Source organism: Poeciliopsis prolifica, unplaced genomic scaffold (assembly GCF_027474105.1).
Source record: "Poeciliopsis prolifica strain line A6 unplaced genomic scaffold, Auburn_PproV2 SCAFFOLD014, whole genome shotgun sequence".
NCBI classification, from domain to species: Eukaryota; Metazoa; Chordata; class Actinopteri; order Cyprinodontiformes; family Poeciliidae; genus Poeciliopsis; species Poeciliopsis prolifica.
The window spans coordinates 2,070,750-2,087,571 of record NW_026562389.1 but is presented as its reverse complement, the minus strand read 5'-3'; the positions used below and the strand labels follow the sequence as shown (position 1 = coordinate 2,087,571).

At 34.5% G+C, this 16,822-nt stretch overlaps 1 protein-coding gene across 1 annotated transcript in view; it reads right to left on the bottom strand.

Annotated features, from left to right (window-relative positions):
• Positions 1 to 16,822, bottom strand: part of ipo11 (importin 11) — a 100,756-nt gene that overhangs the window by 30,908 nt on the left and 53,026 nt on the right. Inside the window, exons 21-24 of the mRNA XM_055039850.1 lie at positions 15,901 to 16,016; positions 13,808 to 13,884; positions 1,211 to 1,290; positions 1,041 to 1,121 (exon numbers count right to left, since the gene is read on the bottom strand). Of these exons, the coding sequence (XP_054895825.1) occupies positions 1,041 to 1,121; positions 1,211 to 1,290; positions 13,808 to 13,884; positions 15,901 to 16,016 (354 nt within the window). The remainder of the gene's footprint in view (positions 1 to 1,040; positions 1,122 to 1,210; positions 1,291 to 13,807; positions 13,885 to 15,900; positions 16,017 to 16,822) is intronic.

Here is a 16,822-nt window from a genome sequence, read left to right as displayed (position 1 = left end):
AAATTCAGATGAATCTTAGGTAAACGAAAAAGGAACCTATATAACAAAACCTATATGCATTTACAAATCACACCACTAAAATAGTAAAAGTGTTTCAAGTAATATGATTTTTTACCAATTCAAGAAGAATGCAAACCAGGCATTATTTTTTAAATATGAGGAAATGTTCATTACTTGAAGGGGTATTACCTTTGTGTGCTTTTTGCAAGTTCACACACACACAAGTGCAACAAATTTTTATATATGAAAGTTCATTCAGAGTTCTGCAGGCATAGCCTCATGATTAACATGTTTTTATTAATCCTCTTAATACTCAAGACAGCTTTTCTTGAGCCACACTCGATATTAGAGGACACATAAGTCATCCTGTAATCCACACTAATGTTTAACCTTCATTCAAAAAAGATGATTCTAATCATTTTCAATTCACTTACAAGAACAGCTGCAGAAAAAAAAATCTCTTTACTTTAAAAACCCATAAAAAAATGTTTGGAAAAAACTGAAACATTGATGAGGAAAAATATTTCTATGAACTTTCATACTTTTCAAGATGCAATTTATTTGTGTCCATTATGGACATTTGAGTAGAAAAAAAAGGAACACTGACAATGCATTTTACAGGTTTTTATTTTTGGCATGTAGACTGAGATTCTTTAAAAGCAAATTTTTATTCTCTGTGACTGCATTTCTAAAAAACAAGTGAAAAAAAGCTAAAAAAAAAAAAAAAAAAAAAAAAAGAACTTTAAAACTTTGCTTGATAGCATCTAAATAAGACCTGGTTTAAACCTAGAGGTCCCATTGTCTATAACTAGATGTCAGTGAAATGATTTTTCATTTTTGAGAGAGAGTTTAGATTTGGCTTATCAATCAGTAATATAAAAAAATGTAAATAAATAAATAAATAATAAAAATTAAATTAATTAAAGACTGATGGTTAACATTTATCTTTTTAAAATACTAGTTTGTATTTTCAACTGGAAATAAATGTTCTGCACGCCACACAAAAAACAAACAAAAATTGACAGAGAACTTTAAGTTACCTTCAGTACTTGGACTTGTCCCTCATTTGTAATGTCCTTTAGAAGTTCACAAAAGGATCGGCACAAAGATTCACCATAATTCTGTGGAAAAGAAAAGAAGGATTTGAAAATCTGATCAAAAACATTTAAATTCTGCAATTGTCTTTAAAGTGAGTGTCTGTTTCTCCCACCTGCAGGAACTCAATGGCAGACAAGTATAGGTAGGCAATTATGATCTGAAAACAGGTGCGGAGGTTCTCGGAGCTCAGCTCTGAAAAACAAACATTGTCACATGAGATGCTGAATTTGCAGATTTGGTCCATTTGATAAAATGCAAACAGGTAAAAAAAAATGTCATGGACTTAGTAGGTTTTAATTTATATATGAACAAATCATTGGATATTTTAAAAATAAATCTATAAAATGTCAAGAGTGCATGTAAAAAATTGAATAAAGCCATTGATTAGCTTGTACTGACATACATATTATGAAGTCTTTACATGCTATTACAAATAAAAAGTACAAGAAACTGGATCAAATTTGTTCTCATGCTACAGAAAAAGAGGAAAACGCAATTGTATTCTCACACTGACAAAGTTATGTTGCTTTTATTTGAACACACCAGAACAATTAATGATTCAGTTAAACAGAATTAGCTGAATCCCTAATTCTAGATGTTAGATCTGTTTCACATTACTACATCTCCTGGTAAAGGCACAACTTTGAACATAATTAAGCAGTGAAAGAAATACTGGATGGAACCATGATGCAACAGATGAATATTGTAGCATCAGCTTCACAGGCCTGGAAGTAAGTTCAAGTAGCTGCTGAGCTGCCAAGACAAATAGAAGGTTTGTAAGAATCCATTAAGAAGAACTGCACATAAATTAAGTCTGCCCCGTGAGATTATTATCCCAACATTGAATCGGTTCTGCTTCATTTCTGCATTTTACACAAGTTGGGCTGTCTGGCCTCATACTAACGCCTGACCATGAAACCTTACAGATTAGGTGCTGGCTAGGATGTGTATTTGCAAAGAAAAGGTGGTATGAATGCTTGAAGCAAATTGTAACACCTTATAAACACAACGTCTAACGTGGACAGATAATAGCAACAAGTGCTGAATAATTCTCTCGTAATAAAACAAGAGCAAACCAAAAAAAATAAAAAATCAATAAGTGTATCATTAAAAAGATGTGCATAGAAAAATCGACCTGTCACTGTAAATGGATCAGTTTGATCAACCAAGGTTTTTCCAGCCAGTCAAAGACTAAAATTCTTTTTTTTTTTTGTTTTCTTTTGTTATCACACCACAGTAAGTTTCACCAACAGCACTCTTTAGTCTGGAAGTTGTTGCTGAAGGAAGAACACTCAACGTTGACCATATTCAGTTTCTGGTGTATAACTATTAATTCAGTGGAAGTAAGACAGTTCAAAATGCCATCAAAATGGTGTTGGCATTTTGATAAGTGTCGTCACACAAAATCATACACATCAAATGTTGGTAAATGTTTCATTTACTGTGACTCAAAAGCAATATGTTAAATCTAATGACTTTGTGTTTTGCAAGGCAGTAAATCCTCAACAAGAAGGGTAGAAAATATACTTTGAATTCTGCTCCTATATCTTCTTAGTTCCTATAGAGACATCAGATATGGCTGAATAGAATGAGTAGTAAAAACATGTTTGGTGCATATCTTAATAGAGCAATAGTATTAAAACTAGTGTTAAAAAAACTTGAAAAGAATTTGGAAATGCATCAAGAAATAAATGGTCCTCATAGTAACACCACACATAGAGTAGATTATGAAGTAGGCAGATTTTGCTTTTCAGTTTTAAAGAGTGTCGTTCAATAGCTGGAGGTGAGTGTAGTAAAATGGTTCTACAATAAATGTTAATTGACTCTTGAACCACCAGTTGTGTAATAATGACAAGTGTGTGCTCAGAGTTGTGTGATTATGCTGTTTGATGTTATGTACTGAACACGGAGCATTAGTGCTCTTATAAACTTCTAAGCCTGGTGATAGAAGGAGGAAAATAGAAACAGTCAACTTTTTAAAATCTTCCATGTTTGTCATACAAATGGAAAAACCTCTCTTCTTACACAGAAAAAAATGAAGTAGGTGCAGTGAGAATGAGAAAATATGAGACAAAGTATAGTCCTGCGATAAAAGTGTTTGCAAACATCATCAGATATGTACCTCTCCTTCAGACACAAATTGTCCAAGTAAAAACTAAATAGAATATGCATTTTTAAATGATTAATGTAAACAAGTGAAAGAAGATGACCTTGTCAGAAAATAATAGACCCATTTATCCCTCATGCAAATGCTGTGTTTAACCAAAACCACACCACCGTCCAGAACACACTATCCAGAACACACTATTATCATAGTGAAGCAGGGTGGTGGCAGTATCAGGCTATTAAAGAGGCATATTTTTTCTGGGACAGAGAGCTAGTGAGGGTTGAGAGGAAGGTGAATGGAGCTAAAAATAGATCAACACTGGAAGGATATTATTGAGGAAAAGAGTCGGATACCGACCCAAATATCCAACTAAAGCTACAATAAAGTAGTGTCCATCAACCCATATTCATCTGGTAGAATAAACCCAAATTAATGGAGACTTGACACATTGACAGATGTTCTCAATTGAGCCTGTGCTATTTCATAAAGAATAATGGGCAAAAAGATCAGTCTGTAGATGTAGAAACCTGGTGGAGTAATACCACAAAAGACTTGTAGAGAATAGAGGTTGTGCAAAATACTGAGTGACAAGTGCTGAATACAAATGAATACCACATGCTGTGTTGGTCTACCACTTAAATACCAAAATACTTCCACAGTGTATTTGTACAGCAGTGATGACAGAAATTATTGGGGTTTATAAGCCCTAAGAGATGCAAAGAGAAACTGCCGGGACCAAAACTTAAATAATCACAAACAAAAGAAGACTTTTGGTGTTACCGGTAGTCAACATAATTATAGTCAAAATGTTTACAAAAAAGTGAGAGAGTTAAGAGGAATTAAGATGGAAAAGAGAGAAAGACCTGATCCTAAGATTGACAAATGGTAGCAAGCAATCTTGCCACACAAAGAAACCTGACAGCCTGACAAAATTGCACACGTTCACCAAGACCGACATTTTCATGAGTAGTTTTGAAATAACAAAACTTTATGAAAACTTCACAAAAAACCCAGAGCAAAGCCAGTGTTGACATAAATAGAATTTTTGCTCTTATCACAAACAAAACTAAGCGTTTCATGGTTGTTTCTTAAAATCAAGAGCTAATTTTAGAGGTGATAGGATAACTTTCAACTTTGCATAAAAATGAACCTAATATCTTTGAAGGTTTAATTAAAATATTTAATGCCCCAAGACACAAAAAATAATTAAGATGAAAATGTTTTTACAAAAAGGTGCATATCACATCTATAAATTTAAAAGTCATCACGATTAGCCCAAACCCTCTGAACTCAGGCTTCATAAAGAGCCTTATCCTGATCAAACAGCTCACTTGTTTATTAGGTTTGTGTAGAAAAGATTAGAATCTCCATGGTGAGTCGTGAATCACAGTAGACCACAGTGCTGGTTCACCCAGGTGATTTTGATCCTGATGTATGCCATGTGCTTCCTCAGCCGGCTGTCAGCCATAATAAGGTAATGGGGGTAATGTATGCAACCATCTGTTATCTGGTCAAGTATGCAAAGCATTCCAGGGCCTATTTAGTCAGCACATCAGTCTATATGAATATTCAACATTACACTCAGAGTATGAAGCCAAATTAGAGTAAACATATTATGTGTGCCTATGCACAAAATGAGCACAATAATGGATGTAAAACAGACAAGCAAGCACAGAAGTCTTTGACTTTAAATGAGCGGTAAGGTCTTTGTTCTGTTCTGAAGCAGAGATGGTAGAAAACAGCATTTTTGAGTAAAGATAGAAAAACCACACTATGACAAATTGAGTTTTTGTAAGCTAAAAGAAAAAAAGCCTCTCGGCTGATCCAATTGTTGAACAAGTCCAAATGTGGATATTGGACAGGTAAACAACTAATCTATTGTGTGCAGCTGTTTTTACCCAGTCCAAGTCCCAATCCTTGGTTTAAAATTACTTTTAAACCAAGGAAGTATGCTATATAATAAATACAATAGATACATTAAAACGGTAATACAATTGAGTTCATAATTTTCATACATGTTTAATACTTTGTAAAAACCCTTTGCTGACAATGACAGCCTAAAGTCTTGAACTTCTGAACATCAAAGACCGAGTTTCCTCCTTTCCAATGTTTGTTACTATAGTGCCTTGCAGTTGATGTTAATTGTGGGCCTTTCTGTCCAAAGTTTAGTCTTTGTGAGTCAGTGTGACCTTGATATAAAACAAGCCTTGAGTAAAATATTACAAAACAAATGTTGATGAAATTGTAGGTGCATTTTATAATTATTATCTGCTAAATCAACACTTAAAGTAGCTCAGTTGAAAGCCTCCCACAGCAAGACGATGTTGAACTGCTAATGGAAACAGATTGGTAGATCATCTCAACTCCACCAATCTTGCTTTCAGATGAAAGTCCCTAAAGGCTCCCATTGGTGCAAACAGACAGGCAATTACTAATGTGTTGAGAGCCAATATCCAAGATAAGGTTAAAATGCTACTCTGGTTAAAACCATTGAAAAACTAGAGTATTGAGAGGATAAATAATATTAAATAAAGTAAAACATGAACAGAAATATCAGCAAGAATTTTTCATATCGACCAATTCTACTTTGTGTTGCACATTGAGCATGTTAGGTAGTAATACCATAAGTGATGCACGTTTGGGCTAATCGTGATGCACGCCATGGTTCTCACAAGGAAAAAAAAACAAACTAAAGAAGATAGGTATCATTCATCTTGTAATTCAGATGAAGAAATTTGAACCGCACTTTAGAAACACGATCACATTTGTCCAAACATATATGCGGGGCAGACCATGCACTTTCATTAGAAGCATGAACAGATAACAAAATACTGTACCAAAGTGGAGATCTAATCTATAGTTTTTATGAAATCCAACTCTAAGGCTGTATGGTTGCAATCAAAATATTTCTCTACAAAAAATATCTCAGATATTTGACTTTGTTTTCCCCAAAAGCAAACGAGAACATAAGTAAATGATTGTGACAGCTGTTAGATCTGTCCTTATTGGACGAATAAAGCTGTCCTTATATTTCTTGTTGGCAAGCAGTGCACAAACTGAAGCAATATCATCTGAGGAAAAAGTTGTGTATGAGTATGAACACAAAATAAGTGAAAGTTTAAAGTTTTTGTAATAAATGAGGGAAATAGGGACAGAATTCTGCTTTGGGGTTTGAGGGAAGAAACTGAGGCCTAGAATTGATAAGACATTCTGGATTTTTGTCAATTACTGCTGAAAAATCAACCTGATTGAATATTTATGCACTGGTTCATATATTACAATACTCACATTAAGGGATATGGAAAATCACAAAAAATAAATAAATTAATTAAACAATACTGGGGAAAAAAAACGTTTTCTATGAAGGGTGATTGAACTTAGCCTTAAGGAAGAGAGGAGGTGCTTTTCTTTGCATGTACATTTAATTTTCTTATGTTACTTTCATATTTTCTGCCAATATTTTTTCTGGCCATAAACAAAATATTTAAAAGCCTAAAATGGCCTTTTTGCTAGTTGACAGATTACACAGGGTAGGCAGGCCACATTATCCTTCTTCACACAAGCACACACAAAGTGCCATAACAGAAGTAGTCACAACAGCAGCTGTTGAGGCCCTGATTAAGCTTTAGTCAGAACATATTTCATAGCCCTGGGCATATGCTGCACAAATTTGCTTTGGTTATGAACATTAACTAGAAAATGAGCCTAGCATATGACTCTGATAAGAGCCCTGGAGGTAGCTCCAATGTTTAATAAAGAAAAATGTTGAAATTATGATCATCCAGCAAACCAGTATTTGCTTTAAATTTATGGTGTCGATGATAAATGAAAAAGTGTAGTTGCCAAGTTAAATTAAATGGACAAAATCTAGAGTTTAAAAGCCCTTAAAAATGGTTGGTACACAGTGCATAGATTTAATACCTGTTGCCATTGAACTTTCTATGTATGCGAGGATGCAAAATTGAGCAGAATTTTATTATCTGTTGTTGTAGAGTGCCAATGACAGCCTAATAGAAAACCTTTCATGTGATTACTGTAAACATAATTTAGGGTTAGAACAGCTGAATAGAAATCCAACCCAAAAAAAAGTGTTTCTAAATTAACTTAAATGGATGACCTTATTTTTTACTACATTTTTTATTGATAGATATTCTTGTTTCTTTTGTTTGTTTTTTTTCCCCCCAGTCAATTCCTTTTTGTTTCATATTTTCTATATTCCAATTGTACATTTAAACCAAGCTACCGGCTTAATAATAATCTGATATTCTATTAAGAATATCTCAAAAAGACCAACAGCGATTAACAGCCCGGGAAGAATTATTTAGGATTCTTTATAGAGTAAATAATTACTTCATAAAAATAAAGTAATTAGAGCTCAATTCAATGAGCATAACAGAGGTCATGCACTTATAAGATGGTTCTATACCACAACATTAAGGCAAATCTCTAAGTGGTTATAGAATAAGATATGGGCCCAACTATTAGTCAACATAACTGAATTATCATCTTGCAAAAAATGTTGCTGATACCAAGAAGAAATTCTATGATAAAAAAAAAAAAGCTAACTTTGGCTGGTAACCCCTAGCATTTTTTTTAAATTTCAAAATTCCTGAGATATTGGCGGATGATCACAGAACCATTAAGTGTTTTGTTGTACTTAGTCAACAGCCGGTCAAAGTTCTAAATATATAGAAAAATAGACGCCAATTAACTGCCAAGGATTTGAGAAGACTCAAGCGTGAAGCCAGCAGGAAGACATTATCTGCCAATTCTGCCGTATTCCATAATGGCATCAACCTACCTGGAGTAGGTAGAAGGACAAGATGTCCAAAGCTCAGAGACATGCCCATGGTAAGAAAGGCTGAAACCTGACTACCACTCAACAACAAAAATCTGCTAAAGCATCTAAATTGGACCAAGAAATATCTGCAAACAGATTTTAAAAGTTTTTATGAGATGATGACACAAAAGTGACTGATGATGGACCAAATGAATGGGTCACAATCATTACTGATCCCTGTACTGGTACCTGACACTGAGTCAGGTACCAATGAGGTGGAGATAGGATACTGGTATGGGCTGGTGTTAAAGATGAGTTAGTTGGATCTTTTTGGATTGAACATGGACTCAAAAATCAACTCCCACATCTAATGACAGTTTAGATGTGGCATTAGATGTGGGAAGACATTTTGTTCAAGCAGTGATGCAGGAAGATCCCTGCTTCTTTCAAAAAGAAGGGTTTGCATCCAAACATCACATGCATCCAAGTCTAGTCAGTAAAGGCCCCATTCCTCAATTGATAGTTCTGAAACAGGAGATTTACAGTGAAGGAAAACAGTGTCTTGGAGCTGTGGTTGCAACTGCACAGAAAGTTGGAAACTGTGAAATTACAAAAGTACACACGTCTCTGTTATTGAAAAGAACACTTTCTGTATTGGTCAATGATCATTTTCTTTTAAAGCCAGAAATGTTTATTGGAAAGTTTCCAGTTTGTTTACAATTCTCAGATGAAAATAAAGTGAGATAGGAATTATAGTTTTTTTTCATTTAGTTGGGGAATAATTTTGCACAATAATAGTTGACCAAAGATATTCTAAGAAAACCTTACCTTTGCCTTCAAAAACATTAATGTTTGAGTTTTTTTTTTCTTTTCTTTTGTTTTTAGGCTTATCCCAGAGCATTGTATTTGGTGATTAATACAAATAGCCCTAAAAAGAGAAAAAAGTCTTGCTTTTGATTACGTTTATACATAATTAAAAAATCTACTTAAACACGAATAGCTAGCATGTCAAAAAAATATAAACTATTAGAAGTTACACAGTTGACCTTCAACAGAATGCAGCAAATTCAGTTGCATATTCAGTGTTTAAAAAAGTCAAAAATTTCAAGTTTATATTAGCTAACCTATAATTAAACTTCAATAGATAACTCAGTCTCTGCATTAAATATGACTGAACACATCCAATCTCTATGGTAGCTGTAATTGAAGTCATTACTTTGAGTAGAGAGGCCTGAAATAAAAAGGTTGTCTTCTAATGAGGATGTCTAAATTGATCCATGAAGCACATTAGCCAGGCAGTTAAGTGGGAGAGCTTCAGATGCCTTTAGTTCAGACGCTTCTTGGTTGTAAACATTATTGATCATTGGAGGGTGAGTATGCTATGCTCTGATCAATTCCACACTGTAATTTATGTAGAAAATACAACAGTACGGTATTTTTGTTATCTGCAATTGAATAGACGGACAATAACATGTATTAATTTTTTGTAAAAAGGTTTGGCTAGCATCACACAGAAACAGCCTTTGGGGAAGAAAACAAGTCCAGGACTCTAAATTCTAGTTTTGCCATATTAAACAGGTTAGTCATTTCTCTTTCCTGGGCCCTCAGGCAATATCAATGAAACATGAGTGAAAATAAAATGGCACTCTAACCATCATTTGCTCACTTCATTAGGGCTTCCTTCTGCTCCAGAAGAAGCAATTGCTTCACTTAAACCACACAAACATCTCGTAGTTCAGAGCCAAGTGTTAGGGAAACAGAGCACAGAGCAACCTTAACATTTTAATCGCAGCAAGACTCCTGACATTCTAATCAGGGAATTTGCAGTGCACGGTTAGCAGTGATGGAACAGGGCTCGTTATCAGAGAGGCCAGGCCACGTACCTGGCATGTGGAAACATTCCTCAGAGCCAAAACTCTCTCAACGACCCACATCCCTCCACTGCTCTCCACGGACTAAAAGAATGAACGACCAGATGTTTGAGTAAAAAGCAGCCAAAGATGATGAGAGACAGCTTTAGCGCTTGAGAAAGATAGTAAAACCGGAAAATTTGATTTCCCGAATAACTTTTCCTAAATTTATGCAGAGAGATGCATAAGTGTAACATAGAAATTATTCTTTTCACTCCCCAGTGCGGAAAATATTCACTTTAAAATGCCGTGCTACTTTACTTTGACCTGTGACCATACCTTCAAGTTATTATCTTTCATCCCTGCCACTTTGAAATGTTCCTTGAACTCAAGTGACAAGCTAATTATCTTCAAGATATCTAATGTGTTTAAAATGTGGAAAATCAAGCAGGAGAACATAATGTTTCTCAGAGTAATATGAGACAGAGACAGAAAAATAGTCAAGTGGAAAAAACATTCATTGCTGACAATCTGCTGTAATTGTGCAGGAGCTATATCATAAAGAAAAATAATTTTTTGCACTCAATAGCGTATCTAAGAGCCTGAATTTAGCAGACTCGAAATATGTAATTGAGCAATTCACATTGGGATAGATCATCTGCTTTATTCCTGCAGCTCAAGAGTACAGCAGCCTTTTCAACTACATTCAAATTCTACTTCAAAAAACTGAGGAAGTTATTGATCAAATTGAAAGTCAATACAAGTTTGCTTTTTCTTTGGAGTGCGGAGTGTACTTGACCTCAAAAGGGATTTAAAAACAATTTTAAAAAATACAAAAAAAATAAAAAATGGTTTAGTATTTTTACTTCATGATCAGAAAATGGACAAATTTTGGTATGGTGAAAGATCAAGACCTTTAAAAGTTTTATTTAAATAGAGCTGGCGCTAACAATTATATTGTTTGCATCACAAACTGGGTCATAATTATTAATCTGATTCATCAAGAGCAAAACAGCAACAAGGTAAAACATTCAAGTATTTAATCCAATACATAGTTGAAGTTAAAAACTAAAAATAAAACTTTCAGGATTTCCCTGTATTTAGCTTTGTCTATCTTCTCATTAACTCCATTGTCCTAATCCCTACTGAAAAAGTCATGGTGCTGCCACTATTATGTCTCACAAAGGGTGATTTTCATTTGCAAAAATGTTAAAATCCATGTCTCATTCTTCCTTCCCTTTCATAGTGATCGACTCTTTTGTTTTGCTCTATCACAAACTACCTGTTGTTCATGAGCACCAGCAATGCATTCTCGGAGTATGTCTCCCAGGATGACATTGATGGGTTCAAATATAAAACTGACAGGTCAGAGCATTATTTTTTCAAACCAGAAAGATGTGTTTTTACAGCATGACTATCTTCCAGAGAGTGATGAGACATGTTCGGCTGTGACAAAGCAAGGCATTTATATTACCCGGACCAACATCACAGGACAAATAAACAGAAGCAGATATAAACACAACAAAAATAAGTCAGTGCTTGATTTTACACCGTGAAACTGTGTTAGCCTAAGTAAACAGCATAAATATCCCACAACAGTGCATGCACTGAATTCCCTAGCAGTGAAAATGGTTTGCAGAAAACAACTCTGTAAACGAGATATTTTTTTAGGAATGCAAACTATGATTTGATAAAATAAAAAGAAAAAAGCAAATGTGAATGCCCCCCACTTTGGGACACAAGACAACTGGTAAGATGATGCACGAAATACTGGGTCCTTTGTGAATGTAGATACTGAAACAGCCTTTCACAACAGAAACCCTGGAGTAACATTTAAATTGAACTGTCACTATGTACTGGCTTCTGAAATTGCCTGCTTCCATAGTATGTAGACAAAAATGGCATAAAGAACAGGAAACAGTCTATTCTAAGCTGAGAACAATATTTTGTCTATTGCTGCATTTTACAGAAGATGTGTAATTTTCTTTTTCCAGTCAGATATTCTTACCATATGAAGAGAAGGGAGACCATAACTAGACATTTGCTAGTAACGTCAATTATAGCTGAAAAATTATCAAAAAAATATCATTAACATCAACCAAACCACCTATAACAAAAGTCATAGACAGTAAATGCTCAGGTGTTTTCTCAGTAAAACGTTGGCCTGTAAAAGGACAGATTTATCCTCCAACTTTACCTACAGACAGTTTCCTATAAATCTGAATCTTATGCCAAAACAATATGCCGATATCTTCATCCTTTATTGTGCAACATTTAGTCTTTAGTTAAAGTTCAACAACCTCTTCCTAAAACTACACTGTCAACCCTCTCTCACTTCATCATCAGAAACACTTAAAAGACTAATGTGGCAGCTGATTAGTGTTCACCAAATCTTTTAAACATCTTCATTACTCGTGAAGATACAGCCAATTAGGTCCCACTTTCTCTGTGATTGAGGAATATATAAATGCTAACCGTGTCTTCTAATTTATATATATACATATAAGTAAAATCTTCTTTCAAGTATAAATAGATCTTTTTATTTTCCCTCCCTGTAGAGCTTGTACTGAATTATAGACACCTTTTTGCAAAGATCTCTCAGTTACAGTTGTTTCTGTCACTTTAAAGCTTGTGCAGAATTCTGTTTTCGTTTCTACATTTTAATCTGACTTAAAGTGATGCTTTGCAAAAAATAAATAAATTAAAATGAAATGGTTTCTGTTAGGCAGAAGATAAGGGCCTTACTTATCTTACCATTCATCCATGTCCAATCTCTACGTATAACCTCTCCCTTTTCTTCACGGATTTTCCAACCATTGCCACTTGAATTCGTTTTCATCTACCGCCTTCCTGTTATGTTCGTTTCCTTGATCCTCTTTAATTCCCTCCTCCACCATTACTGCGACCCATAGCCCTTTGGCTCTCTGTGCCCTATGGAGCCCATACAGTCCGCACAGTCAGTGATAGAATGCTAGAGCGAAGCCAACGAGATAAAAAAAAAAAAGCTGTTGTATGAGTCTGACTTATTGCAATCTGATACTAAATTAATGTCCCTTATAGCACCGAAGGTCAGAGAGACACATGCACAACATGTGTGGTGTCCTTATGATAAATCATCCAGGCAGTTTAATGCAATCGATCATACCTACAGAGGCAGTGATGTGATCTTCAAAAGCAACAAAAGCCAAATGAAGAAAATTACACAATTGGGTTTAAGGCAATAGATTTTTCAGCTTACCTCAACATATATAGTGTAACATTTTAATGGGTCAGATTCTTTGTCAGAAAATAAGTCCAGTATTTGTTTTGAATTACAACCGCTGGTACCCACCTGGTGTTAAAAATCTGATTAAACTTCCTCTTTTAGGTCAGAAAAGATAATGAAAATGAATTATATTTCCTAAATAATAAGAGAGAGAATTATTAAACCTTTATTAAAATTCAAACACTTAAAATTACATTTCTAAACAATTAGAGAAAATACAGGTAAGAATGATATGGCAAATGGTTAAGTTTTTAAATTCATTTTAGGCTATTTTCTAATGCAAAATTAGAAAAAGACTTTAAACAAATCATACATATAAAAAAATGCATTTAGATTACTTAATTTGGAGAACGATCAAACATTATTCTCGCTGATTATTCTGGTCTTTTGCCAATATAAACAATTTTGATAATTCAAACTGACCAAAACCATAAAAGGTTTTTATTTGACTTAATGCCCAGCAATGGGAGAAAAAAATAGGTTTTGTAGAGTTTAATAGTTTATGTAAATATTTGGTTTTAACTATTCTAAATATATTACCCCTAAAGAATTTTCAGTTATTTTCTAATATTGTTAGTTTTTTTTTTTTAATACTCTCTCTACTGATTCAATTTATATGTTAATATATAATATTCCGAGGACAACATTAATTCGCACACACCCAGTTGGATAAATCAGAAAACAAAAGAAATCTTCTGTAAGCTTACCCAACAAAGCTGACATGTTCTGGAAAATTCTGAGCAGCTCCGGGGTGATGGCTGGGCTGTTCTCCAAAGTCACCAGCCTACACAATGAGAGGGAGGAAATGGGGTGAGCACACATTAAGGAGCAAAGGGAAACATGAGAGGAACAAAGCAGATAAGGAATATTAAAACAGAAAATAGGAAGATGATGTGAGAAAAATGTGCAGAAGATACATATTGGAGGTGACAAACAGAAAACTCGTTGGAAAAATGTAACCGGACAAATTACAGAGACAGAATATAGAAGGAGAGCAAATCATAAGGGTGGCAAAAACATAACAAATAAGCAAGGAGGTGAAAAGACAAAGTAGTATAAAGAAAAGGGGATGTGATATTAATCCGGTATGAGTATGATTGTCCTGATGTTTTTGATTTCAATTCACTGGAAGAAAAACAAAGTAATTATGAAAAAACTACAAGGATTTTCAGATCAGAGATTTGAAATGTTAATATTTGGGCTGGTCAATAATAGGGAGAGAAAAAAAAATTCTCCACAATTATGATTATCAAAATAACATATTGAGCTAAGAAACTGACAAATTATTGCAAATAAAAGAGCTGTTTGCAAATCTCTTCACTCAAAATGTATTTTGTTTTCCGATAATATCTTCTGAATTACCTCCTCCAAAGTTGCATTTTTTCCTCACACAAGTGTCTAAAAAAATCAATGTTTTTGTGAAGTTAAGATTGAACCAATCAGGGATTTCCTGGCTCATGCTGATTTCTTGTTGTGCTGCAGATTCTTTTGATGGAGGTGGCAGTTTTGAACGCAACAGTAAATAAAGGAATTACAAGATTATTCCCACTTACACACGTCTTGATTTTTAAAGAAATATAAAAGAAGTTCATCAAATTACATGGAGCTGATTGAGGCATTACTGGACAGGAGCCTTTTTGCTGCTCCATTACGGATGTGCTTTGGATTATTTTACTAAAAAAATCACTATAAGGGCTGATCCCCCTGAAACTCATTATTGGTTTAGTAATCACTTTGACCTTTTAACAATTTGAATTTTGTTTTCCCATGTTCTTTTTGTACTTCTAATTTGGAGTTCCTTTTCAAAGTATGCTTGATCATTTTAACTCACGAGCCGCTGTCTAACATTTTCCCCTCGTCAGTCAACTTTTTAATCAAAGTATGTCACATTTACACAGAATCAACAACATGAAGATCATGGCAGTTTTCTACTACTCTACTAAACCTATTAGCAAATCAGTTGTAACAAAGACAACATTTCTTCCAAAAAAGTGACATAGCTGGTGTTTTATGTTGCACTGCTATTATTTTGTTGCAACTACTTACCATGAGTGAACAGATTTTGATTTATGTAAACTTTTTCAAAAGGTATTGGTAGTTTGCGGAAGGTTTCACTAACTTCTATTAGCTGTGATAAGAAATGTACAGAAGAGATACTGAAGAGGACACAAACAGGAAAATAATCAATGAAAGATAAAAGAATGAGAAAATGACAATGTCTTTGTAAACAAAAAAAAGGCATACAGAGCAGTGCTGGTTATCAGGGAGGATAAAAGACAGGGCAGAGATATGCGGCTGGCACAAAGACAAAATGAGAAAACGACGTACAATCTTTAGAACATGAAAGAAATTTTTATTTTTCGAAAAGGAAGTTTTAAAAGTCTGAAGAAGCTTTAAAACTACTTGTTTCCAAAACAGCCATAAAATGAAGATTGTGAACAACATGAACATTCAACAAATCCAGTGATCACTGGCCATCTCTGCCAGTGAAAAGACCCAATTCAAACAAGATGCAACAACGAGGTCATTAAGCAACATTTATCTACAAACTGGCCTCTAAACGGGATAGTAAACATTAGCCAGTAAATGAGGCAGAGAAATGATAAGACAAAGAAGACTCATCATCGATAGGCACTACAGAGAAAAGAGGCAAAAATAAAGACAGCCACAGTATCCATGTGTAGGCGTGTGTGTAAGGGATGAAATGAGATCACTAAGTACTTCATAAAGATCAGCCTCAGGGAATCTTGTTTTCTTCCCTGGACTCAGAAATGTTTGAATACTGCATGTTTATCCATACCAAAGCTCCAGTCCATCCTCTAGCAGATAGACGTGTGGCGGCTGAGAAACGTCGGTGCTCAGTTGGATGACAGGAAGAAGGAAAGGGTAAAGGTTCTTACTCTCTGCCCCAAGGCCCTGAAAGAACAAAAAGATACAGGAATCAATGCCAAACAGTGACAGCAAGACATGGATGCTTCAAAGTGTTCCCCTGCTTTCTGTGTCTCGCTTTAATTGAAGTTCTTTGCAGCTCATCTGAGGAGAGCTCAGCAGAGGAATGGATTTATGCATTGTTTCCTAACCACGTGCTGTCACACTACATTTTTCTTCGCACAAAAATGAACAGCACAAAATGGGGACCTTTCACGCTGCAAGGCACGTGCCACCACTCCTAGTTCTAATAACATGAAGCTGTCAAAAAGAAAAGCTTTTCCAATTGAAGGTCTTTAATTTTGAAGCACAATGCTTATTTTAGGCAGCTAGATTTGTTTGGACATTACATGTTAATTTGATGACCCAATAAAACTGTGCGTGCCCATTAACTTTGAGTTTAGGAAAAACAATATACTGCGGCACAACAACAGGAACTAAGTTACACTTCATTTCCTGGTCATTTGGACTTTAATGACATTTAAAATGATCTATGGTTAAGTAGGAAGTTACCATTTTTGAAGAAGTCAAATCATATTGCTATATAGAAATATACCTTTAGTGTAGAATAGAAAAAAAAAAAACTCTACAAATAGAAATGATCACTATAATGGATATCAATCAATCAATCAAATCAATCAAATTTTATTTGTATTGCACATTTCAGCAGCAAGGCATTTCAAAGTGCTCTACATCATAAACACAAAAACACAAAGTCATGCATCATGGAATAAACAATACATTGTTACATATTACATTTCAAATACAATTCTAAGTGTTTCACTACATAAAAT